At 40.6% G+C, this 27,173-nt stretch overlaps 2 protein-coding genes across 2 annotated transcripts in view; both read left to right on the top strand.

Annotated features, from left to right (window-relative positions):
- The window catches only part of LOC110980536 (uncharacterized), a 35,325-nt gene extending 24,071 nt beyond the window's left edge, over positions 1 to 11,254 (top strand). The window contains exons 7-8 of the mRNA XM_022237323.2: positions 2,801 to 2,939; positions 4,978 to 11,254. Of these exons, the coding sequence (XP_022093015.2) occupies positions 2,801 to 2,939; positions 4,978 to 5,849 (1,011 nt within the window). The 3' untranslated portion in view covers positions 5,850 to 11,254. The remainder of the gene's footprint in view (positions 1 to 2,800; positions 2,940 to 4,977) is intronic.
- A 1,749-nt stretch (positions 11,255 to 13,003) lies between these two features.
- LOC110980592 (uncharacterized) lies at positions 13,004 to 26,970 on the top strand. The gene is made up of 9 exons (XM_022237423.2): positions 13,004 to 13,495; positions 14,765 to 14,952; positions 15,247 to 15,412; positions 17,911 to 18,064; positions 19,716 to 19,907; positions 20,493 to 20,625; positions 20,972 to 21,132; positions 22,209 to 22,385; positions 23,571 to 26,970. The coding sequence occupies exons 2-9, from the start codon at positions 14,778 to 14,780 to the stop codon at positions 23,718 to 23,720; spliced, it is 1,308 nt and encodes a 435-aa protein (XP_022093115.1). The 5' UTR covers positions 13,004 to 13,495; positions 14,765 to 14,777; the 3' UTR covers positions 23,721 to 26,970.
- Positions 26,971 to 27,173: the final 203 nt, after the last annotated feature.

Genomic DNA, 27,173 nt, shown 5'->3' with positions numbered 1-27,173 from the left:
GTTTTGGGTGATAGACTCTATACAAGCAGTTGGAGCTCCTCCCAAGCTCCTCTGCTCACCAGAAGTGCCCTATTTTTCCCATCAGAACACTGATGTGAAGTCTTTCAATCATGGCTTGGTTTGGCCCCTTCAACAGCTACAGGGGTTTGAAGAATGAAAACGGTGCTGTGAAGAATTGAACTTCCTGTACATGGACATGATAATGGTTTCCCATAGACAACCAGATGATTTCATTCAAGAAATGGAAACAAAATTAATCCTACATCAATGAGTTATACGTGTATATACATTTGTCGACTCATGAATATTTATGGGACTTCTGTATCTCTGTATTCCAAGTTTTCTCATATGTACCAGTACATCAGCGTCTAGTGTTACCTCTCAAACCATTCTGTCGTGGAGGAATGTTGAAAGAAAAAAACCAAGATACTTGTATTGTCCACTTTCGGTCAAAGGTAAAGTACCGGTAGAGGAAGAAACCACTTTTCTCATCTGTACATTTGGCAGCAAGCTGGAACAAAATTTCATTTAAAAAAAAGTCTGGTTCTACTCTGGAGGCTGCTTGCATACATGTATACAATGGTTAAACAGATATTTGATGGTAGGCAATGGCAAGTGTACTGAATTCAGCACAGTATCTAAATGTTTATTTTATTTTATTTGTAAAAAAGTATGAAAATATTTCGTTTTTTTTTGAAAGAACACTCTACATGTACCGGTACATTTACATGTAATATCAAGCAAGGATAGTCTTAAAGTCTTGTAGTTGTCTGATCAGTATTACAAGGAATCTAATTTCCTTTGAGTGGTGAAGTCGTTCTCATTTTCCACCCGTGATTCATCTTAACAAACAACTTCCTGTTTGTGAATTCCTGGTGTACGTGTAGGCCGAAGGTCTTTCCTTAAACCAAACAACAAATTGGATTCCTTCTCAGAGGTTCTCACACACGACCTGAGTTGATCTCGAACCTGGGAAAATTTGGAGTTTTGGGGGGTTTTGGAAGCGGTTGTGGATATATTATGAGTATCATTGATTAATGGCATAAACAAACCAAAAGGAGGCCAGTAAATTACCATCATGTCAGCATGTAGTGTTTCATTGCTTGTTTTACATTGTAGCCAAATCTTGATCACTCCACAACCTGTTCCTCATCATGTGCATCAGTATGGAGGCTAGAATGGGATTGATCTGAAGCTCTAGTGATTTCTGTTTCAAAATAAAAATCAATGCCCGTTTTAATGTCAAAACTGACAGATGAATATTTTGTTCTGGCCATCTGTAAGAAATTAAAAATGTTCTTCTGTTTCATTCAAACTGCAGCTTACATGCAAATGTAACATGTCTCTGGATACATGTATTCAAACACAGAAGTTTATGTCCATTGGCAAACACTGTAAACATGACCAATTACTGTGGTCTTTGTCATATCCACCTTGAGCAACAGCGCCCCCCTCATTCGCTGAGAAGAGCCATGTTGAGTGGGAGTGTTCAGCTTGCTGGTAGTGATGCGACCGTAACTCCTGCATTTCGTAGTCGTTCCTGAACCAGTGAAGTGCCGGTCTGACCAAAGCAGCCTCTGTTGGGAATTGCACCCTCACTTAGTCCATCAGCCCGGGGTTCTAAGTCTTTGCAAAAGAAGTTCCTTTGAACCTTTAGAAGCATAACACATCTGATGTTCTGCCGTATTTTGGTGAATTCAGTACTGTACATGGAGGCTACAATGTATGTACAGTGCATGTACCGGTTTGTGTAACAGCCAACCAATCAGGTGACTCCATGTTGCTAAATGTCGTATCGATTCCAAACCTACCGCAGAATCTGAGCTGTGACCCTATGCTATTGAAAAAAGGGGCAGGATCCTGTGCCTTCCAAGATCTGATTCCAAATTTATGCTCAACATCAAAATTCCCGGTTAATGTTACCCAGCGGTACATGTACCGGTACATGTACATGTATGCAAATACATGTAAACTATGCTTTTGTGAAGAATTGTACATGTAGCTCTTGGTAACCTCACATACTGTACATGTACCATACATGTACATTTGCATAGTACACACACTGGTATGGAAGTGCTGTATTTTGTACATGAAACTAGTAGATCCTCTTTTTAAATTGTTTTTATGCTGGATAAATTCAGGAAGTTCACCTCGGAATGGATTATTATCGTGACCGATGGTTAGAATTGGGATCAATTTCAAAACGTTGGATTTCCCCTTTGAGCTTGATTTATATGAAATGAAGTAACAGGTTTGATTCATGACTATCTGTACCATACTAATGTCGCCATCAAGGGCCAGAGGATGTAAGGTTTCTTAACCCTCCTGATGCAAAAACACATTCCTGACACAGTTGTCCTATCAGTCAAAACCATTCAAATCTCCCATACATGTGTGTCTGTGTACTAGGAGAAATCAAGTGGATGGAATTTTTGACTGTTTTTGAGGGTTAAGCAAAAGGAGGGTCAAAAGAAAGAATCTTGACATTGGTTTCTGTACTGAGCCAAAAGTGACATTCACAAGCAGTAATCATAGATTGGCTTGAAGTTTTTGGCTGGGAACCTGTCTCGGCTTACTAGCATTTACACTTCCTGTGCATAGAAAATTTGTGAAAGTATAGCCTCAGGTTTGTTGAATTTTAACTTGAAAGTTTTTTCGGGGGGGGGGGCAAACTCTCCAACAAATTATTCAGTGTGTACAGAATTTGTTCTGTGCATGTATGCATGTATATATGTGTACTATATTTTTACAGTCTAAATTTATTTCGTGGACTATCTTCATCTTTTTTGTTGCTATTCAGGGCTCTTCTAATGGACCCATACATGCAGCAAGCAATAGTTGGCAGGTTCCAAGAGCACCACGTGTCTATGAAGAAATCACTGATGAGACCAGGCCTAGACCGCCCAATGTTTTAGCAGGAGCTGCAAACCCACAAGGAGGTCAGGTCAAACTCTCGTTTAAAATAGTTTAGAGTTAAGTGCAGTGTCATTTTGAGTCAGGAAGTGAGTGCAAACGAACGGAGTATGTGGGCATGTTTGTTCGTGTGTTGGTTCTCGCGTTAATGCCTTTTAAAGAGCAACCTCAACAATGGAATGAAATAAGACATCTGGCTGTAGTATATTTACTTGGATCCCGTCATAGACATCTATGCCAGATAAACCTGGGTTCAGCAATATTTTTGGTTAAAAAACTCACTTTTGAGACCCGTTGCTGCCGATCGCCGTGACTAACTTTCGTGAAAGGTTGCTCTTGAAGGCTTTTTTGGGGGGCATGTTTGTAGCTTCTGATCAGAGGGTCGGAGGTTCCAATCCAGCTGGTGGCAGCATGTTTCGACCTTTCGTTTTACCCCTATGTGCCTAATAAGGCTGCATCAGCAGGTGTACTCCACAGGGAGCTGAGACGGTTTCAGGAATGTTCAGTTGTTGTGAGCCCAATGTGCAGGGTAATAAAAATAATAATAAGGGGATGTGCAGGTTGTGATGTGAGATCCTTGCTGCATAGAAACACAACCATTTTAAGGTTGGCCGTACCAATGGACTTGGAAACGGTGGTCGGAGTGATAAACTGACACTTTCCATGTTGTCAGTGTTTCTGTACCATAACCGAAAATGAGTCTTGACAATCTCAGGAATGACACAGCTGAGCCCTTAAGTGTGGCCAGGAATGTGCCTAATTGCTGGAAGACATTGACAACAAAAGACCCTGTCCATAAAACAATGGTCCATGCAGCTCAGTGATTGTGAAAGCACTATGCAGACTAATCTGATTAGATGCCATACATCTACCGGTACATGTGGTGGCATTGCACTCATGCGCACATTCTTCAGCTTGACGTGCAATGTGCATACAGATCACGATACCTAATTTGGTCAAAGAGGAGTGTAATGTGGACGTACTACCTACCCACGAGCGATTTGTGCCGCTGCAGTAACGCCTGCTAATAAGCCAGTTTGTAATTGCAAACTGCACGTGCGCGAATGAACTTTTGCAATGAACATTTGTACATAAAACGAATTGATTTACGTGTGCATGTAGCTTGTGTGTGCGCAAATGGGCTGCTATTGATAGGGACGATTGTCTAAAAAATTGCTGAAATAGGGAAGATGCTGAAGATGAAATAAGGAAAATCAAGAACAGAATGAACATTCTATTAACCTACAATCCGGTACAGTCATTTAAAAAAAAATAATACTGAATAGTGTCCCAAAATAATTCATAATATTCAAGTGTACTTTTCTACAACTTTTACGAAAAGGAAATACAAATGTCACTTCGGTAATTTTCCCCTGTGGGGCCTTATTAGCTCTCAGAGAGAAATAATACGTACATGGATGTCCTAAAAAGTCACATTTACAGGTCCAATGTACATGTAGCAGCGGGAAAATCAAAGCATTTCCTCTGAAAACACAATTTTTCGGACCAGCGTCATAAGGTTTGTGCACAGGGTGTCAGATATACATGTATATGTATATGGAACGCACTCCAGGAAATCAGTACGGAAAGCAGTGTCAAAGATATAATGAAACTGAAAATGGAAGAAAACGGAAATTTTGAATACGGTAAATTATCAGCTGATTTCATACAAATTAAGGTTAGTTAGGCCTATTAAAGTGTTGATTAATCCAACTACAGCATGTGGAATATGTTTTTGTTCCTTAAAACCTCTTTCACCACAGACGAATGTCATCAATTGAAACATCCTGCTTGCATCCATCCATGGTAAAGATTTAACCAAATCCTGAGAAGACTTGAAAAACTAAGCTGAATCGCATACGTACATGTAACATTCATTACACAAAGGAATGTCACAGAAGGACGCCCACTCAGGACGCACGGTGAAGCGATTCGTTTTATGTACAATGACCCTTGCCCTACTTTCCAGTGCAGCGTTCCGGGGGTTCCGGGTTCATCTCCTTCACTCATGGAATTTTCCGTCTTTAATTTGACAATTCTTCATTATCTGTTTTGATATTTCAGCAAGTAATGAAGACATTGAGCCCTATGCTGTCACTGAGAAGAGAGCAAACCCTGCCGAGGCTCCGATGTATACCGTTGTAGACAAGAAATCCAAAGCGAACTACGCAAAGGTCAACAAGGCCAACAAGAGCCCCCAGGATCAGGCCAACAACAATGCACGGACTGAAGTCAGGGCATCAGACCCGGGGTCGCCCCCACCGACCAATGAGGAGGGTGACCTACCACTGTATGCTGTGGTGGACAAGAAGAGCAAAGGTCAGGGGTCAAAGTCCCCTGGGAATGAGGACACCGCCCAGTTTACCTGGGACATGGCTTTATCGAAGCAGGCAGAAGTGGAGGACAACTACCAGGCCATGGATGAAGAGGACAACTACCAGTCCGTCGGCGACGCAACTGGAAGCAGCAGTGCCGGCGCCGCGGCCATTGCCGGGGGGATGGTCCACGTCAGTGGGCACGAAGCCAGAAAACACCTGTGGACGAAGAAGGAGCACATGTACATCGACGTGGAGACCACCCAACCTAGCAAGCTGGCTGAACCCAACCACAAGGGGGGGGAGAGCCAGCGGGGCAACCACAGCTACGAGTCGGTGGAAGTGGTCCCGCCCAGCAAGACCGTCAGCAAAAAGGAGAAGCAGAAACAGGCCAAGAAGGCCAAGAAAGAGGCCAAGAAGGAGCGGAAAATGTCAAAGAGCTCCAAGCACACCAAAGACAAGGAGAAGGACAAAGGGGGAGCCGCAGCGGGACCCTCCGGGGAAGACACAGTTTGGCAGCGGCAGGACTCGCAAGAAGCCAACGGGAATGGTAACAACAACATCAACCAGTTTGACGACTATGAAAATGTCTCCTTCCCCCTCCAAGAAACCAGGCTGTAGAAGTCACATTTCAGGAGAATTCCCCTCCATGAAATCAGCATCTCATCGACAGTTTATTTTCTTGCCAATTTCCCTCCCCCCCCAAGAAATCCGGTAACAAAGCTTGAGTACCAGCGTTGGACACATCAGGTTGGACACTTTAACTGCGACTACATGTACACGTTTGCACATGTACGTGATAATGTGTGACCACCAGCTATTACAGCATTGTTGGCCAAATCTATAGTGTCCCACAAGTGCCACAAGCAAGTGCATGCATCATATGTTTCAGTTATTTTGTTTTAATATGGGAAATATTGTTTACTGTTATACTTTTTGAACGGAAATAGTTTGCAAATTTGTTTGATGAGGCTCAGTGTTTCCTTTTTTAACCATGCTGAGCCTGAGATATCTCCACAGTCGGAAAGGGGAAGCCCAAGGCAGTTACTGAGCCTAGGTTAAGCGAATGGCACGGACATTTGTATCGACACATCTGGGGATCTGACTACTGCACACCGAGAAGGCCCCCGGTGATGGTGGAACCATTGTGCTAGTTGTGGCTCAGAATAGAATGGTACTTTATGCAGTTGTGTCTGAGCTACAGGTAAAGCTGTCTCAGAGTATGTGCCATTACTGGAGACCTTCCCGGAGTGTCACAGCAGTCTTTACATGTGTGCGCTGCCCTCATTTGACCAATGACAGAAAATAGTCTTTTGACTTAACTACTAGTGTGAGGTTGTTGCATTTCATGTGAAAAGTTAACTTAAATGCAGCACAGAGGATGTATATAATCTGTTGGTGGGGCGTAAGGCGTGCTGTTGAAGTTCTTTCGTGACTTTTAGGAAGGCCAATTTGAAATAATTTGGGCAAACAGATTTTACTCAGACATGATTAGTTATCAGTTTGATAATAGTGGTTTTTATATATTTGATCTGCCCAATGTACATAGGAAAAAGTATATATTTTATGACGATTTTTAGCTTGTATAACGCAATATGGAATAGTGACTCACTAAAGGTAGTTAGAAATTAAGGATTTCTTAAGATTGAGATTGTATTCCAGAAGAAGTATAAAAGTAGCCAGAAGTTAAGAACGAGTCATTTGCTACATGTACGTGAATAATGCTTAGTGGCCTGCTTAGTGTTTTCTATCACGTCTGCACATTTATCAAGGGTTGACTACTGCAATGCAGAACATGGCATTTGTTACATCCCGGGGGTCACATGGGAGTGGAGATGTGGTTGATGGTGTCAATGTGACCTCCCGAACAGGGTAAAAACACATTCCATGTCTCAAGCAGCCAACAACTATTGTTTGTTTCATAGGGTCTGTGAGTCGAAAAGATCAAGGTTTGGACTGAGTCTGCAATAAACAAATTTGTTTAATATCGTGACCTTTGGTTAATGACTGTGACCTCTTCTGCCAAAATAACCTCAAAACTCAGTGCCTGCCTGACCAGTGTCAGTATGGGTGTGAATTAGATACATGTATAAAGCAGCATGTGAGGAACCTTTTTAGTGACTAGGTATGTGGCCATGCTAGACCAATGAAATTATTGTATCCTACATGTAATGTAAACGTGTATCGGTATGTTTAGCAATGAAACTCGGCAGACTATAATAGATGGTTACTACGTTGAACGGTTTTGGATATGCTTGACACCAGCCACCTGCAGCATTGACATGGACTGATACCTGTCAGCTACTCACACCGTATGGACCGTGACGATGAAAGAACTTGCTTTGAAGTATTTTTAGCCAACAGCGTCTGTAATCCAGAAGATTCCACCCTTTAATTTTCGTGGAAAACATGCAAATGAGTTGCTGTACTAGACACTATTCATATTTTGACTTGCAGAAGACATACAAGCAGATCACCTCCAAATTGTTGATTGAGTGATATTTTAAATAGGTTTTTAGGTTTAATTGTTGGATGTGTGATGTTAAGTAGTGATATGACAGTTGCAATTGATATATTTCTCCTGTGGTGGTCAGGTGGATGTGTTTCTTGCAAACATTTGGGAGATCTAACAATCTATACATGCCTTTTTGAAGGTGCAAGTACGGTATAATTTGATCACACCAGTGGTAAGAATAAGCATTTACCTAAACCCTCCCAGATCCTACAAAATCCATTAGGATGTTTAGGATGTAAGTTGATGAGCTTGGCAGCATTGATGAAGCTACAGCCCAGCCAGTGTTGCTGTACATGAGGCTTGATGAAACCTTTGTCAGTTCAAGCTAATGTCCAAAGCCTCCACCATGAAGCTCTTGCTCAGTGGTAGGCTTGGCTCAAGACCTGGCACTGAATCTTTTCCCCAAATGCACACTCAGTTATCCCAGTGGGAATCTGCAACTTAACCGTATTGTTGCCAGAGGGTATTATCACAAAGCTGAGCTAAACCAGGTTCCTGATAGCATCCTCTATCAATGGTATGTTTCGATTTTGTAAGAACAGGTCACATGGGAGACTTGCATTTGTGTTGACTCAAATTTCGTGTCTTCATACAGTATTTTTCTTTTTGTACATAGCCATGTTTTGTAAATACTTGAATGTTTTCTTCATGCATACTTTCAACCACCATTGTTAAACAGAAATTGTGTAAGAGTTTATGTTTTAAGTTTTTATTGCCAAATGCTTATAAATATTCAATTACTTAAGCAAATATATTCTAATTTCTGTATCTTAATTGAATCAGATGTGGGTACCTGTTTTTAATATTGCTGCTGGATCAAATGAGAACTTAACAAGAAAGTGTTAAAGATGTACTTTGTTTAGTTTTAGGGTACAGTTTTTACGTGTTTAGACAAACAGATCATTAAGTGTTGAGCAGTTTATAGAAATCGTTTCAAAACTCCACAAATGATTCTTTGAATTCTTTCCATACTGTATATTTGCAATTTTACTCACCAGTCATTACTTCCAATGAGTGGAAATTCACTTTAACAGAAACATGGACAAAATGATAAGAGCAAGATTCTTTGCATGGGTGGAGTTCGCACCTTAGTTTCCAGTCTCATGATTTTCTTTTTGGCTGTCTGCAAAAAGGTGTTAGTTTAATTAAACTCAAAATCATGGCATCTTGTTGTGCCAGCGAGGGATAGAGTTGGAATTTCGCTCTTTGGAAATCAAACCTTTTTTGTGAAATGTGATATTTATTATGAATTTCAAAGAGTTTGATGGAACTGCTCAGCCACCGCACTGTCAAAATTTGCTTCAAGAATTGGCTGAAAGCCTCTTTGTGGTCCGTTGAGTTGTTGTGCCATGCTTCCATAAAATCTGAAAGATTTAAACAGGTTCATGTGCATGGTTATTGACCAGCCTGGCCTGGCAGAAAATGTGGTTTGATAGATTGGTCAGGTATTCAGGAGACCTTTTACTGTAACTAAGCCGTGCCCACTGTACTTAAGAGTAACAGCACTTGCCATGTTCCAGCGTGTCGGATTGGTTGCACAGCTCTGAATCCCTCTAACATCACAGGGCAGTGCCTACATGGTTGGTGTCTTTGTCAGGGGATCCAGAACTTTTATTCATTCATCTAGCAAAAGGTCCTCATAAGTGAAGAAGAGAATGAAGAAATGTATTGTGTCCAGACCAACGGTGTTACAAGATCAGGCTCAGAGGCCGTGGCCTGGACCAGTTTCCATGTTGCTGCTGAGCAAATCCGTTTCTTAGAAGCAGGTAAAAGTCGGCTGAGAGCCATGCAGCACCACGAGTAACGTGCATCACTTTGTAGTTTGATCAGTAACTCGTTCTGGCTTTGCTGCTTGATATCTGCACTTGCAGTGTTTCTGTGACAGTTGAACTCCCTGAAATATTCAGTGGTCAACCCCTCCACCAAAAAGCTGTGTTTGAGTCAACTGGCTACGTCTGGGAGTAATGCATGCATCTATGGAATGTGACATCAGCCACAAGCCAGTGGCTTTCATAGACGTGCATGTTATTCCCAGCCGTAGCCACGTCTGCTCGCCACAGACCTCTCTAATTATCAATTTGCTGGGAAATTGACTATTAGAAGAAAAGAAAATCATTGCCCTCATTAGAATTTAAAAGCAGCTCCATCAAACTGGTGCTATGTCAATGTTGGTTTTATGTACAGAGCAATTTTAAGTGGCCTACCAGCCAGACGGTTTGTGAAGTAATTGTGTTCCATCTTGGCTGGCAACCTGTGTAATATGCTCAAGTATCAAATGTATTGGTTTGGGGTGCTTTTTAGCTGCAGCTCTTATGGAATAGGCTTTCATGATTGGTGGATTCAAAATGCAGACAGCATTGGGCATGTTTCCCTTTAGAAAAAAAACATTTTCAAGGTCAGCCCTTCTGTTAGAAAACTTGTTAATTGTGTTCCACCTCCCAAAAGTTACAATTTTGTAGGTCCATCACAATTCAAATGAGCTGTGACAAAAGCATTCCTTTGTCATTGTTCACCCTGTAACTCATGACTGGCCTTGTGAAGGGATTTGTGACTGGACCTGTGGTGGGACTTGTGATGGACTCGAATACAACACTCGTTGAAAAGCTGTAATGTGTTTGCAGCAAATCATGTGATGCTTATTTTGTATCTGCCAATTCTACACTCCAATTTCACACTCATCAAAACACTGTCAACAATTTTTGTTGTTATATTATGCAGCTGTAATTAATTGGGCTTCAAAAACTTTCAACTGTATTTACAGTTCAACATTATGATAGTAGGACCTGACTTTATACAAGATCTGACATTTTATATTGAATACATGACCTCTGGTGACAGTTATGAGAGAAGGACAGGTAAAGCATTCACATGTGCAGCAAGTGAAATGTGTTTTACACTTTTATTGCTTGTTTTAGTTTGGATATTGATATTCTGAATTAGGACCAGTCAAGGCAGGACTTGAAGTCAACAACAGCAACATATGTAAGGCTGTAAATATCAGAACTTGAATACAAAGGAACTTGATGTTACTTTTCGGAACTACACAGTTATTGAATAAAGTAAGAAAACATTGATAAGAAAAAAGAAGGAAAACAAGCCGAAAATTTGAAGAGGTGAGAAAATATTATTAGATGCCATCTTGAGATTGGAAGACTGAATGCGTGGATGGATTTTTTTGCTTGTCACAAGCCTCCGAAATATCACCAGAGGGCTCTTCTAATAAGTTATTAAGTGAATCTGAATAATTATTTTTCAGTTTGAAATCATTGGTGCTATGTATCTGGAACACACATTTGTGGTGAAACATTACAGTTTTTCAGCTTGTGTTCTACGTTGATGTAGAGTGGTTGAAAAATCCTTTTCCATTTTATCAGGAGTAGATCAATTAATTGAGTTTGGAACCAAACCATTTCCCCCACTTCTTGTCTTTTCAGAAGGTTGTATCCAAGTTTTATACCTCTTCATACAGTTTGAAGGCTTACAATAAAAGAATCATTTCTTGTGTGAAATACGTTGCCTCCAGCTTGGATGAGTTACTTCATCTTATCACAATAGCATAGGAAGATTTTTTTAAACATTTTTAACCCATTTTGTGGTTAGTTGTGAAAGTGTAATTCATAAAAATGAAGCTTAATTTGGTTTAATGGAATTACTAAAAAGGGATACCTGCATCTATGCTTCCATTCTTCCGAACTTTTAAAAAGCTCAGGCATGTTAGAAATGGTGCTTCCACCTTTCTTTGGGGAAGTAATAATTAATACAGTTTGGACAGTTACCTTTCCAAAAAAAAAGAAGTTATTTACCAACCCCAAGTGTCCCAAGATCTTGATACACCTGTGTGATATGAAGACATAAACCTAGCTCAACTTAACCAGCCACACTGGTAGTCCAAGTAACTTGGACCCTACAAATCACCTTTTTGAACATTTGGACTACTATCCCCCGACCGTGCCCAAATGTTAGAAAAGGAGGTTTGTAGGGTCCAAGTTACTCGGACCACCGCACTGGTAATTCTAGACTGAGATTGGAATGCCTTTTCTATTTGACTCATAACTTGGGAATTGGATGTAAGCATTGTAGCAAGAGTTTGCTAGGCCAAACATCTTCTGTGAGAAGGATTCTATTGATATTGTCCAGTGCGTGCAACTGATATTAATGGCGGCCAAACGATTTTCAAAGTTGGGAGGGCAGTTGTAAGGCCATTAAGTGTTAGTCATTTATTGGCTGATCCATTAAGCCCCTCCCTATTAAAGGACCTGCAAAAGTGGATGAGGGGTAGGTCCCCCAGTCAAAAGGGGGGGGGCACTAGCCCTACTGCTCCCCCCTTCCACCACCAGTGCAGGATCGAGGGTCCTGGAATTACAAACTTTGTACAAATGTTATGGGTCCGATCTACTTTAGAGTATAGAGTTTCAGAAACTGTTTCTGCATTTGTTTTCAGCTTAACAAAAACGAGAAATGCCATTCACTACACTTGTCCAGTCTGCAAGGTCCTTGTACACAGAGCAAATACGAATTCAGTGCATTTTCTGGTGGAAAGCTGGTCTTGTTTGGTCAGTCTGCCTGAGAGTTGGTAGGGAGGGGTTTATAGTTAGGTGTAGAATGTTCCATCCAAACCACACCCCTAACAAAATTCTGTCTTGGAGCAAATGATTTCAAAAAATTATATTGCAGATTTTTTGCAAGATTCTCCAAATTTGAAGTTAAAAAAATCTAAAGCATACTAGTTTTCATGAAAAACCCTCTTATTGGCTCATTTTCTCCAAATCTGAACTTTTGTTTCCAAATTTAATTATGAGACAAGTTTTCAGTGTCATGTCAGCATAGATGTCCCTCTGAAAGATAAAAATAAGTCAAGAAGAGGTCACTCATCGTGGTGCTTATTTAAAATGGAGGACACGGTTGCAAATACCCTGAGGTTGATAAACATTCTCCCCTATTTTTTCTAGAGTGAGTTACAGCCGCACCCCCATTGGAAGTGCGTATCTTTGCAGAAGACTAATTTTTTCTTGTCCCGAGGTTATGCTGTGTACAAACTTCGTAATTCCAGGACCCTCGATTCGTTTTAAAAATATTCTCAAAAACATGTTGCCATTTTGTTGCAATCCAGCGCAACAGCTTCAACAGATCAGCCCCCCCCCGCAACTTTTTGTCAGGCTTTGCCGACGCCCCTTCTTTTAAAACTAGACGGGTACCCTACTCTAGGAGATAAGCCTGCACGCAGGGCGTCTAGGTTCTGTCCCTAATCGGAGCTGCTTTGGTAAACACTTGTTGATGCCCGCGATCGATACGGTGTAAAGTGGACTTCGTAAACATGACCATGGCAGATGTTCATTCGTTCTCTGAGCTCTGATTTTGGATAACGACACGTGTGCCTTTTACAGTGGTAAAATATACACTATCGATCTGAAATTATGGAGATCCGGTTTTGTGGATGCGAAAGAAAAGATTGCACACGGTAACGACAGCCTACACGTAGGCCTACGTGTTTTTTTGGACTCTTAATGTAGTTTCACCCCTGACAGTCTGACTGAGTGGACCGGTACATACATGTTCATGTGGGCATCGCCTTCCTCATGCTCAGACTAGCATGACCAGACTGCCCGGCTGTTGGTTGGGGCTGACTTCAGAAGTTTAGGCAGCCTACAGTTCAACTTCAACTAATGTTAATATTTAATTGCAGCTTTTATTGTTTCGAGGTTAAAGTCATCATTGACGACAGGGTGTAACTTCATCATCGGAACTTCCAAAGGTAAGATTTCACTCATTCCTACATGTACATGTTTCAGTTTGATCATTCAGTAGCTTAAATAATTTAAATTAAAAAGCTACTAGGCCAACCTACAAAAGGTGAGTTCAGTTTTAATTACATTTTTATATATTAATGTGCAATTCTGTAAATGCACATTCTGAGGGTACATATTTTCCCTATTTTCAGTTGATTTTGTCAGTTTGTATCATCTTAGAGTGGTTTTTTTTGTGAAGGTGGGGTAGGCCTACCTAAAATGTTGGGCGTGATTGGTCAACATGATTGCATAATCGTGTTGCACGTTCAGTCGATCCTGTATGAAATCTCTGACTTCACTTCCCTTTCCCGTTTTTGAAACTATTTTACCTAACCGTGAATTGTGGAAAGAAAATTGAATTTTAAAAGGTGAAATTCTTGACACAGCAAGATTGTGTAATACTCTAGACATGGTACATGTAATTGGTAGAGAATGAGCGATCATGCAGACTGACTGATTGTGCACAACATGTAGTTGACTGTCATAAAGTTAACTGGTGCCGAAGTGCCGTTACTTTTGTACCAGCATAGCAACTGTATACAGCTGTACAGGTGGGTACATGTGTACTACACCCCTGGTAGTGAAGTTGGTTGTGAAGTCAAGTTTCGAATCCATAGAGGGGAACACAGGGGTACAGACCTCTGTTGTAGGGCACTGGTGACATCACATCATCTCTGTACATTTTAAAGCCAATCACCTGCATCCCAACTTTTCAAAACGAAAACTATTTTATTTTGGTCATTTATACTCTGCAAAGTCTGTAGGTTTAAATGAAAAATAAAACACCAAGAAAACTTCATTATATGTACATCATTATCAACTTGGACAGAGTTCTGTACACGGACATCACTTGACACCCATTGCACAAAATCTTATGAGACTGGCCTGAAATGTTCTAGCGTCCCTGCTAAATTGGCTTTTTAGTACATGTTACTGCTTTCTGATGGTTGATCACTTTACAGGGAAAAATTAGGAACCTATCGCTGTAAACAAAATGGGAGTCAACATCTTTCCTGGTGTCACTGTAATTTTTTTTTTACCAGGCCAAGAGACTGACCTTTATTCTGGCAAAACAAGAAAACAAAAAGGACATTAGAACTACATTAATGGATACTGTTTTCTTCAATAAATGTTTGTAAAGCAGCTGAAATTTCCAGCTGAAATGGCCTCACCCTGTTCACCCTCGCCCACTTTTCTTTTTTCGTAATAATTATTTTGCGTTTTGTATCTTACAGAACAAAAATACAAATGGATTTGAGATCTCCAGATGCCTTAGTTCTGCTGCTGCTGCTTCTAGTTTCACTTCAGGATGCCATCTCGGATGTCACCTTCCCCAAAGACCAACGGGCGATTGAATTCCCGCCCCAAATTCCTAAGCCCCGCCCTGGCTCCGCCGTGCCCACTGGTCATCTCAGACCATTCGGTGAGACACCATGCTATCAAACAGATCCGAAAACCTGAAAAAAAATGATTGTCCTTGTCGATTAGACATTTTGTGCCAGTAACAATCTCCTGAAAAATTTTCGAAACTTCTCCTTGCTACAGAAATACATGTATACGTACAATTGTAAAACCTTGATTCAGAAGGATAAGGGAGGGGGCGGGGATAAGGATATTTAGAGGGGTGTATTGGACCCTCTTGCAGCTAACCGATCAACTGTTCAACTGTATTGTGAATCGTCCCAGTGTTTAATCTCCTACGGTTTTTATTTGGCAGGATATCAGAGGAAATCAGATGGCCCGGTCCCCGAGTACAACGTGTTCCTCCATCCCGTCGAGTTCTACCAGAACCATGTGAGCACGAGGAAACCGGTGGTCTTTCGCCAATCCATGACAGATGCGCCGGCCCTGCAGAAATGGACTGATCAATATCTACAGGAAAAGTGAGTAAATAGGGATTGGAGTTTAGAGAAAGGACTCAGTGTGTACCCTCATGGCTGATCCTCTGTACATGTAGTTCGCGCCATCACTGTAGTTGTGTCACGCTCTCCTGCGTAGGTCAGATATTGTGTTCATGGTAAACGTATTGTAGTGGATTGACAGTCATGATCTAAACCGTTTAGAATGCTTAATTAGAATTTATAACTGTGAACAGATTTAGATGTGCATATGTAAAAGAAATGTATGCACTTGGGAACTACGTAAATAAGACGTCTTCTTTGGGCGCGTGCAGCCAAGCTGCACGTGATGCGACTGTGCGCATTAAAGAGCAGTGGAAAATAATATTGATTGTGGGTTCTATCGAATAAACAAGTGGGGAGATGTTCTGAAAACGAAATGTTTTTGGGGGAGATGGAGAATGGACGGGGAGAGTAAGCATCATAAGAAAAACGAGTGTATTTGCAAGGCACAGATGAAGAATTAAATGGGCTGATTCAGCCTTATCTGTAACCCAAGACGGTGGTGTTGTCTACTGCCAGTACTAGTCTTGCGTATTTAATCTCGTAGTACCGTCAGCCCACCTCATCTGCTCGCGTAGATTGTAAGTCGCTCTGCGACAAAATTGACAAGCCGTTGTATCCTTTGCACCATGGACCGACGGCACTTCAGTATACATACCGCTACATGTAAGTGGGACATTTGACCAACGGAAGCGTGTTTTTCCTGGCTGAAACAATAGAGTATCAAAGTGAATACATCACATGCGCAATGATGTGTGTAAAAGGCATTAGCACGAGAACCAGCACGTGATGAACCATTACGCGCATAAGTAATTCATCAGACTACACTTACGGGTTAAAAATGATGTCACTCTTCCGTGCTCTGCAACATTCATCAGAGATAACCTTAACCCTAACAGTCCTCAGTCCTCCAACAGGTGAAGGATTGAGGACTGTTAGGGTTAAGGAGTCACGCAGTGGTGACATCCGCAAATGTTAAATATTCTTTACCTCTTCACCCAGTAAGGTGTTGCGACTTGTCAAATGTGCACCCACCTCAAAGGACACACGCGTGGGCGTGTACATATGTACATACCGGGGGAAGGGTTAGCATCTCAAGATTTTGACATGTGAAATAAGTACATGTAAGTGTACACGTACGGTTGTCACAGTTTCTAGGAAGTTGATATCAAAATAGGCAAAAGACTGACAGCTCGCGACCTGAAATACACATGAAGGTTAGGCATGAGAAATATGTGTGGAAAATCAGTGGTCATGTTACTGATAGATCAAGGAATTCAGTTGTGCACTAGTTAAGAACCCTCCTAAAGCACCCTGTGTACAGCATACCGGTACATGTACATGTACCTTACTAGAGCTTCAAGATGACTTTATATTTCAGTCAGAATCAATAATAAAAAGAAGCAAGTCCGTGTTGATCTTATTGCAGTCTAAAAGCTTGATACATATTTGTCCATAATCAGAATCAGGGGTAGAGGTATGGTCATTTGGAATCAAAAGGCTTTGCATAAGTTACCTACAGGTCCAAATTCATTGTTCTACCAAGATCTACATGCAAGTCACTACATCAAAGGCTTAAACACATGGTTGTGAAATTTGCAGAATCATTTCTTATTGTAAGTAGGCACCACTACTTCTTACCATCTGAAAGGAAATCTGATTTAATTGTTAGAATGCACTTTAACCCTAACCCCCCAAGCATATTGTTTGGCTTACACTTCACAGTACTACAGAATACTAAGAAGTAGCCTGAGCCTGAAGGACCTAGCGCTACAAATTACTACTTCTGGCTAGGTTACTTCCATTGTTACTTGTACAGAGAACAATAAAGCCATACATTCATAGTGCCACAGCACTGTACGGTACATTGTCTTATCTATTGTATCTTATGGCCTCAGAGAACAATAAGGTCACGTCCTCTTAAATGCGACAGGACTGAGTACTACATTTTACTACAACTAGTAATTCATAGTACTGTGTAGGGTTAGGGTTAAAAAACACAGGAAACTTATAGAAAATCTGGGAATGTAAGAACTGAAAGATATCTGTACATGTAGATTCACTGAGCCCTTCCATGGTACAGGTTTAGTTTGAATTCAATTTTTCCATAATTCACCAAACCAATCGTAAATCAAGTTCAACCACATGTACATGTACATGTACCATGTTACATTCGTGCCCTCTTGGTTCCATATTTCAGTAGCTGGTTTATGAAACTGCCCTCATTGTTTTTATTTACATATACTTGGTACATGTACTGGGATGCTTAAAATGATGGTCCCTGGTTTTTTAATAATTATCTAATTTTACCCTGTTCTTTTCTATTTAAGAAACTTTGTATTGATCCGTATTTTTAAACTTAATTCTATTAATCAAATTAAGTTCTCTCTCTGACTTCAAATTTTGTGGTGTTTTTATCAAAGAAATTTATCAGAATCAAATCGAAATGAATTACTTTTCCACAATTTTATATTCATCAGATATGGGGAATTGGACGTCTTGGTTGAAGTCAAAAGGGAGAACCGAGAGATCCGGCCAAGACGCATGAAGTTGGCGGAATTCTTGAAGCGTTATCTGACTGACGATGTGTACATTGTGTCTTTGATTCCACTAGAAATGGCCCATGAGGTCAAAGTAAGGATACTTTTTCATTTGTCTAACTTAAACGGCCAGTCTACATATAGCTTTAAACTGCTGTCTCTGTTTGGCGTCAGTTTTATTGTTTTTTAATTTACAGTGTACCATAATTTTGCTCTCATGCAGGAAATCTTTCATTGTTTTTGTGTCTAAAATGCATTTTACAGGCTCAGAGGGAAAAATTATAAAGACTTTTTAATATTCCAATCACACTGCTTGCATTTGTCGTGTGGTCTCACATATGCAGGTTTTTTACCCAGAATGCATTAAAAGGAGCCCCATTATCTGCATGTCTGTCAAATTTTGCATAAGTTTGAGATATCCCAGGGTGAAAATGAGGGTGTTATTATGTAACTATACATGTACATGTACATGTACTTGCTTTTCTGACATGTGAAAACTTCAAAGTTGAGAATTAAGTGAAGTCCTTTAAAGAGTTAAAGAGACGTACATGTATACATGTACATGAAACATGAAATGGAGGTACAACTTTCTGTTAGAAAAATCACCTGCTTACTGTTATGAGATATGGTAAACGATTTTGCCAAATAAGGCCTCAGGTTAAATTTGAACAGTATAGTACAGTCTATGATCCATTGGCCTGTTGTTGGATGTATGCACGTATTCCCTTGAATGCAGAGATTTGTATTTAAAAACCGGGTGAGCTGCCACGTGTATATATCCATTTTAGCACCTGTTGTAGTCGGTTACCATGGAGATGATCAATAATCACTGCATAACGAAGAGAGTATGCAGACAGCTGTTGCCACAGTTGAGTGCATGGAATTAATGAGAGAGTTGACGACGAATGGTATAAGATAACTATACAGGATTAGTCATCGTGTGGCTGTGGAAACGCAAAGCTGATGAGGAGCGACACGTTGTTCAGTTGGAATGAAACACCTGAGAATCCTCTAGAAAATTTTTTGTAGGCAGCTTGTGGCACTTTTCATTAACACATACTTGATCAATGATCAAGGTACAAGTACATACATGAATCTGAGTGCTCATTTGAAGAAAAGTAATGGATTTCTGCTGTGATTGAATTGACGAGAAATTTTATGAATTTTTCTAGTGGAAAACAAGAGAAAAATATACTAAAACAAAAACTACATTTCGCTCTCCATGTACGTGCCGTTAGTCTTCTGACATGCTCACTTTAAACCAGTCTCATCACATTTTATGTCTCTGCTTGATTCCAAGCTAGAAGACTGAAAAGCGACATGCAGAGAATTGGAAATTCAGTTGGATTTTCTTTTTTGGAAATGCTGTGTATGAAAAGGATTGACAGGTTTAATACTCTAAACTAATTGAAATCTGAATTGTTGAACAATTTTCTAGCAAATAGTGAAAGAGAGAAAATGCCATGAGTAAGCCCATGGTTCTTATTCCTCCGTAGTGATAAACTCCACACTGACGGTATTAGCTCTTAGATGGTCACCACCAATTCAGCATGCTGTTAGTTATGAAGGCATCCCTTTATAGTACATGTACATTTGTAAAGTTATCAATCCATCAGGTGGGTTTGTTTCAAAGATTGTCAGAAAGCTGTAATGGAGGAGGTTGAACTTTTGTTGCCTTCCACTTTCTGCTCAAAAACCAGAGAGAGCTCACTTTCTTTTGTTCCCTGTCTCTGCTCGTTGATGAGGTCCCAGACAGCCTCCTGTGTGGCACCTTCAAGCGACGTCTCCTGGAGACTAACCTGTGGATGAGCAGCGGGGGTACGGCCTCGGTCATCCACTATGATGCCGATCACAACATTCACTGCCTACTGGCTGGACGCAAAGACTTCATCATGATTGATCCAAAGTATTCCAAGGAGCTGGAAATCACCGAAGAGGTATTAACAGGGCCACATTTTTTGGCATGTATTTGCTCCAGTCATCTTCGGTTGGGTGTTTTCAAGACTCTACTTGTATATTTTCTTTTCCAACCAAACAAGCTAGAACCGAAGGTTGAAGTTGGTTCGTTGCTGATCAAAAGTGAGGGAAATACTTTGGGAGCAGACAATATTTTTGTCTTGAATTGTGCATTCCCTACTTTGTTATTGTACACAACAAAATAAAAAAAGGTACTAAAAGGTGAAAAGAGAAGGCAGCAGTGATAAGAGACATGCCAGATACTGAGTGAAAGTGTTGTTTGTTAACAGTTTTATCTACTACGAATATTTTGTGTACTTCGAATATTTATTTAAACTGTGTCTACATGTAACAGTTTCCGGTTGTGTTTTTAAAAACTTGTTCCAAGTTGTTACGGTACTTCAACTTCACAAATGGGTTTCTGGTTACAGGTAGCAAAAACATTCCCAGGATATATTCTTATGAGGGGAGACTGTCATTTTGGCTCTCAGAGTAGGAAACTGGGTCTGCTGAATTTTGTTTATGTAGCGTATACAATGTACATGTACGCATCATTTTCTATACAGCATCACATGACTGGCTCAGGCTACTCCAAGCTGGATGTAGACATGATCAATCTCTTTGAGCACCAAGACGTTGGCAAGGTTCCCTGGAGATGGAGTACCCTAAAGCCTGGCGACTGCATCTACATCCCAGCAGGTGGGTGAAAGACAATGATTTGATTTGGAACCTGACGTTTTTCACACCTAAGGGATGCATTACACTAAAGGGCATATGCAGCTCTCAGGGTATTAAAAACCACATGTCCCACATTACAATAATAACCAGTCGTGGCACTGTCATTTAGTCCATAAGAATAGAGGTTTTTTTACTTATCATGTAAGAAATAAATTAAATCATTGCAGCGCGTCCTATTGATTAACGTGATGCTGTGTGCATTTCCATTTAATAGTTCAATTGAACTCTCTAAAAACAAACAGTATTGTGAATCACTCCAATTCCCTTCCAAACTTGGTGACCGTTTGAACTTTCATATTGTGCTTAGGCTACTTGCACCAAGTCCGTTCCTACAGCCGCAGTATCTCTGCAACCATCCTGTTTGCCTCCGAGCCAACATTTGACCAGTCCGACTGTGAAAATGCGACCTTTGAGTACACTGACCTGTCCCAGGTCAGGGTCATGTGGACCTACAAGAAAGGGGATAAGGTAGTGGCTCTCTTGCCTTGTAGAGGTCTGTAGATAGGATCCATTTGGCGCACGCCATTTGTCAGTGGTCCTTGCAGAGGAGTGACCAAGAGGGAACTTCGGTCTTTTGAAAAAAAAAATGGGAAAATGAAAGCAGCATAGAGGTTGAAGAAAAGAACGAGACAGGAGGAAAGGGGATTGCCAGTTTTCACACACATTGTAAATTCTCATTTACCAGAAAACCTAAGTTCAGCTGCCTGAACTCGAGTTTTCAGCTAGGTAATACCAGGACGTATGTATCTCTCTTATCAGCATGTGGGTTGGCCCTGGGAGATTATGTTCCTGTTAAGTTCCAATGACCTGTTTGAAAGTTCCTGTTTTAATCAGTTAAATAGGTACACAAATATTCTAGTTAGTGGGAATCCTGATTCTGTGAAGTTGTCTCTAAACCCTGTAAACTGTTCATAGATTGAGCTAATAATGTCACCTTCCAAGGATGGAAGTTGTGGGTTCGAGTCCCACCCGAGTACACTTGTGGTTTTTTCACAAGCCTTCTGGGCAAACACTGCATATACCATGTATACAGTGTTTTAATAGATGTCGGGCAGGGCAAAAATCCAAAATAAACTAGTATCTCCCCAGAGCAAATCCAACCTTGGATATACATGCAGTTGTTTGCCATACCCACTGCTATGATCTGACTCAAACCAGCCAGCCGACACCGGCAAGCTCAGTGGTTGGTCGAGTGGTTAAGACATCTGCACTAGTAAGCAGGGGGTTGTGGGTTCGAGTCCCACCTGAGTACACTTGTGGTTTTTTCACATGCCTTCCGGGGGAAAACACTGAGTATACAGTGTGATAATATGGGCAGGGCAAAAATCCAACAATAATGTCACCTTCCCTGCTGCTCAGATGGTGAAAAATAAAAATAAATAGTAAACTCCTGCTTTCAGGGGGGGGAACAGAAATTCACCTCATGGAAACTAATCATAACTGAGTGCCTTCTTGTGGTGATGGTTTGTCAGTCTGCCGACCTCACTGCCACACTGCTCCATTTAAAGGCCCTCAAAAAAATGTGTGTCCACTTTTGCCATCAGGTGATAGAGATTGGCTACATGGACACTGAAAACATCCGCAATGACATGATCTCGCTGCTGAAGGAAACGGACAAGCTGTCGGCACACCGTTTTGGCCATTACTTCATGGGAATGAGTGGCATGGAAGAGGAGGAGGTAGCCACGGAAGACGAGGACATCCCTATAGAAGCATATGAGGCAAGAGACAGTGACAGTTTCATTAAAAAAAGCAGAAAAAAAATTGCTGGTAGGGGCAGAAGTTAATTTGAATTCCTTGAGTCGGAATATTAATTTGAATATTTGCAAAGTTTCTAGCAGTCAGCAAGGGCATATCCACAACCAAATTTTTTTTTGGGGGGGAGGGGAAAAATTTCCTTTCAAGGGGCTATTACCCCCATTGGTACCTCCCCTGGATCCCCTTGGACTGTCACTTACCACTGTCACCAAATGTGTGGCTGTGGCTTTGTTTTTTAACACTTGACACTACACTATGTAGCCGCAGCCACATACAGAAATGCCCAAGTCAGACAGCCAGATCGAGGCATGATGAGGCAAACCAGGCATCCTTCCAGTGCCTGACAGTAATTTATTCAGCTGTGTAAATAGGATAGCCAGTGTGATACGGATGAAAGAGAGATGACACACAGTGTTGAACGAGAACTAATTTAACCACTCTCTGCCGGGTGACCCGTTTTCGAGTACATAGGCTTTATATGCAGAGCTGGGGAGCCCGGAACTGGGACAAAAGAGTTGGGCCTTTATAACAAAAGACCATGCTCAGCACAAGAGACTGATGAGCTGCTGGGCATTACCAACATTTTTTCGCTCTCAATAGTGGAGATAATCCAGCCTTGTTTTGAAACAGTATACCACGGTTTGAGGCATTTAGAGCGAGCGGATTACCACTGGGGACAAAAGCTCTCCACCACCGCAGCGATTAGCCTCACAGCGCCGCTGCACGCTAATCTGGCCCCTATTGAAAAGAGGTCAGCAGTGCACTGTGCCGGTTCCGGGAACAAAAGAATCTTACCTAACACCGCACAATCTGGGCTTTTTTTCCAAGGCTGCAGGCCTGGCTGAAATATTCAAAAGTCAATGAAGGTTAATTGTCAGCTTTAGAGTAGTACCCAAAGAGTCCTTCATGTAGGTATAAACAGCCATTAAATGAAATGATGAATTATTGAAGAATTTTGAAAACGGAAAATCTTGAAAAGGACCCGGCATCTTGTCTTGCTCAAGAAAAATCCACCCGGCAGCAAGTGGTTAACAAGAAAAGAGAATGGACCGGATGTGTGTTACAAGAACAATAATCCTGCTGTTCATCATTTTTCCAGCACCTATAAAACAGTCTTTTAGCTTCTTAATTGGTTGTTTTCCTATCAGATTTTTGCAACATTTGACACCGAAAGGCGGGGGTATCTGACTCGGAAGCAGATTGAAGAGATCGATGTCGAAAGGCTGAAGAATTTTGCACGCGTCCTTGACCAACCAAGTGGACCTGTTGTGATAGAGATGGAGCATGATGAACTATAACCTCTGACCTGAACCTTGTTCATCACAGGTTAATACGTACAAGCAACATTCACAGGCATCGTGGGATGGTATGGGCATGTGGGACACTCGGTCCCCATTTGGAAAAGAAAATCCTAGAAACAAAAAAGGAAAGAAGTAAAACAGAAGGATAAAACTAAAGACTAGAAGTGCAAAGAGTGAATTCCATGTTTTATTGTTGATGGTCGGTCATTGTGCTATTGACCTTACAAGTCGGCCATCTTGAATTGAAAGTGAGGCATCCTTTGAAAATTTTACCAGAGTTTAATATATGTGGGTACGAAGATGGGGCAATATGGGAAAGTGATAGATTACTATCGTTATGCCTTGATGGGTAATGCCAAATTTTGGATATACGTATGTCATCTTTTGGGCTGTAATGAAAAAATTATATTCACAGTTTGGAAACCCTGTAGTTACAGCGAAACTGTCCGGCAAAATTCTTCAGTGAATCACATGGCTCCATGGAGCAGCATCTGGAATGGCCACCTCCTGATTAAATCACATTGTCGAGTGTTTCCTCCCTGGCAAAAGCTTTGCCCCACCCCCTTCCTGGTGATGCCTGTGGCAATATTCCAGTACTTACCGGACGATGCCTTAAGGTCTTTTGTTGAACCAGCTCAGTACTATGTAAAGTTGTATTGAATATTTTAGTATTTTCTCACATGTCTTTTTAAAATATTAATCTGCAGTCTGTTCTGTCATTTAAAGATGCATTTCATGTATATCAGGTTTGAGTATGCATTGTTGCTTTCACCCAAGCTAAAATCCTCAATGCTGATTGGCTGGTCTATAGCAACAGTAGTGTGGGGTTTTTCATATATTGCATGACACTTGCTTATCTTTTATTACATTTTCACTAACATCGAGGACTGAGGGCACCAGCTACATGTTTCTGCACTGAAAATGTTATCTACTTGGATTCACATTCTCTGGTTTTGTTTCCCGACCTTTGGGAATTTTGACAAACCGAAGCAGAGGTATTAGAACTACATGTTTATCTTTGGCAAATAGTATTGATTGAACATTGTTTTGCATACAGGACATGTCGCTCTGAATATGTTACAACAGTTTCAACGATAAGACTGTATTTGTCATTGTCTTTTGCAACAAAGAGCATGGGCAGTTTTCAAGCAATTTCATAGAAAAAAAGGGCCTACCATGACCGAGATTACTGTTGTGCCTCTTGGGTTGTAGACGAAAACTGGGTTTGTGCACCTACCTGGCTGGCAGTGACAGTGACAGTTCAAACAGCAAAGCCTACCTTATGTCAGGTGTGATTAGTGACTGTTTGTTAACCAGCAGTCGCCTTTCATTTGTAATAAGTTCATAAAATAACTCCTTGGTACCAGGTAATAGTAACCAGTGGGTGATTAATTTTCGCTGATCAAACTGTACCCTATGTGCATTCACTCATAAGGATCATTATATGCTTCTAGGAAGTCTTGATAAGAAACATGTTACCCTTTCTGGTGTAAATTACAGAACGATATATAAAAATGGGGTTTTCTGGTTGATTAAAGGCAGCTTTTTATTCTCTTGGGGTCACTTCTATTTCTAATTGACACCATTTAAATGCTGCATTGCATATAAATGGTTTGCCTTTTGTTGTTATTGTTTTCATTTTTTGGGTAATAGTTTTGTTACCATTTATTTTATGATTTTGTGGGCTTCAGAGGTTTGGGATAGTTTTGTAGAAATAATGTAAGCTTAAGGGTGAAACAGAATTTAAGGTGGTGGTTTCATCGAGATTGATTCATATCCAGAAATGTATGAATAATATACCTTTTGAGACGTAAGTTCTTTCATTGCTCTCATCAGCCTATTCTTAAAAGTGCCATTAAATGTATTTCTTCTGATTGAAAGCAGCGTTTCGTCATTAGAACTTGCTTATGAACCAAGATTATCATGCAATGAAATGGAAATGAAATGTTGAATTTGTAAGAAAAGAGTGTTTCTGTGGAAGTTAACGTGGTGTAACAACAGAAGAACGCACGTTGTGGCGATGCATTCTAAAATGTTGGCATTTTCACCATGATCGGTTTTCTGTGTGGGGCATGGCGGTTCATTTCAGTCAGTAATTGGGCGTGATAAGACATTTGAGCAAGTAAATCTTTTGCTGAGAACCCCTCAGTGTGAAATGTGACATCGCAGTAACAGTGAATAAACTCAAAGAGAAACTGTTACTATTGAGACAAAGTTGCACCTCAAAATGGTGTGCTATTTTGTGTAGTTCAGAGGACTGAATGTCTGAATAAATCGTCTGCTGCCTTGTACAGGGATAAAATTAAGCCAGCTGTTGCAATGTGAGCCGTATAGGGAAAAATACCCCACAGGTCTGTCTGCCAGACACAAGACAAAATATGTTTCCATGTAAATCTTCTGTCATGGATATGATTTGAACATGTGCAGTATAGGATCTGTGCCGTAACTTTCTCACAAAAGAAGCTATTTCAGGTTGGGGTTAATTTAGACAGAGATTTGCTGTTGAAAAACTTGAAACGCAATAAATGAACATAAAAAATATTTTGACAAATGGACTTCATGTACAGTTCTGAGGACAGGTTTTGCACGAAATCTTTTGCCAAAGATGAAACAACACATAGAAAGGTGCAATACGGATTGGAAAAGTAAAAGTGAATTGTCACAAGGTGCATTTCAAGTCGTACCTTTAAATTCACGTCCATTGTCTTTATACATTGTGATACAGTTTGGATTAGAACCCAACAGAAGGACTTGTACAAAGGCTACGTGATGTCAATACTGTTTCCCCCATAGTAACAAGTTGCAGCGTTAATTTTCAAGCCAGAATTACTGAAAGAGGATGATTTTGAAAATCTCGTTTCTCCTGGCATTTTTTGAACAAGTATTTGAAAGCTCTTAAAACTGAAAATGGACTCAGGATCGTGAGTTCTGTTGCTGCAGAGTTAAAAAAATAATAATACTTAACAGTGTAGGAAATAAACCGTCATGGGTGCAGTTGGAAAACGGTCTCTGTTTGTATATTGAATCAGTGTTGAATTGCCTATTTTATAACAAATGTGCAAGGCAGTTCTTTAAGCTTGAAATATTCAAAACATGGGCTTCCGTCACTGTCACCAGGTAAAATGTTGCCTTACAAGTTTATAATATTTTCATTATATAACTTGAGCATGTTTGTACAGTAACCCGTTCAGCACTATCCGTGGAAGGACGATGTGAAATACAAGTATTCTTTTGTTTCTTTGGCCTAGTTTGCTCTCCGTACGTTCTTTTTTTCTATCTCCCTCCGTATACATTTCCCTATGAATAGGCCAATCTAGCCATTTTTTTACCTGACCTAGTCAGCTTCCTATTTTACACGGGCTCTCCTCCGTTACGGTATTTCTTAGTGTTTGATGCACAGACAAGATTTTTTACGAGAACGAATTCTTTAAGGGCTTGTCAAGACTGGAG

This window comes from Acanthaster planci, linkage group LG10 (genome assembly GCF_054643075.1).
Source record: "Acanthaster planci isolate LZ-2023a linkage group LG10, COTS_SCS, whole genome shotgun sequence".
NCBI classification, from domain to species: Eukaryota; Metazoa; Echinodermata; class Asteroidea; order Valvatida; family Acanthasteridae; genus Acanthaster; species Acanthaster planci.
The sequence above is the reverse complement of the archived record's forward strand: the minus strand, read 5'-3'. Positions and strand labels throughout refer to the sequence as shown.

Bases quoted from the DNA above. Each gene is read 5' to 3' on its own strand.
- LOC110980592 (XM_022237423.2), top strand. From the start codon at position 14,778: ATGGATTTGAGATCTCCAGATGCCTTAGTTCTGCTGCTGCTGCTTCTA. The intron at 14,953-15,246 runs GTGAGACACCAT...TTTATTTGGCAG, and splicing joins TGGTCATCTCAGACCATTCG to GATATCAGAGGAAATCAGAT. The intron at 19,908-20,492 runs GTATTAACAGGG...TTTTCTATACAG, and splicing joins AGCTGGAAATCACCGAAGAG to CATCACATGACTGGCTCAGG.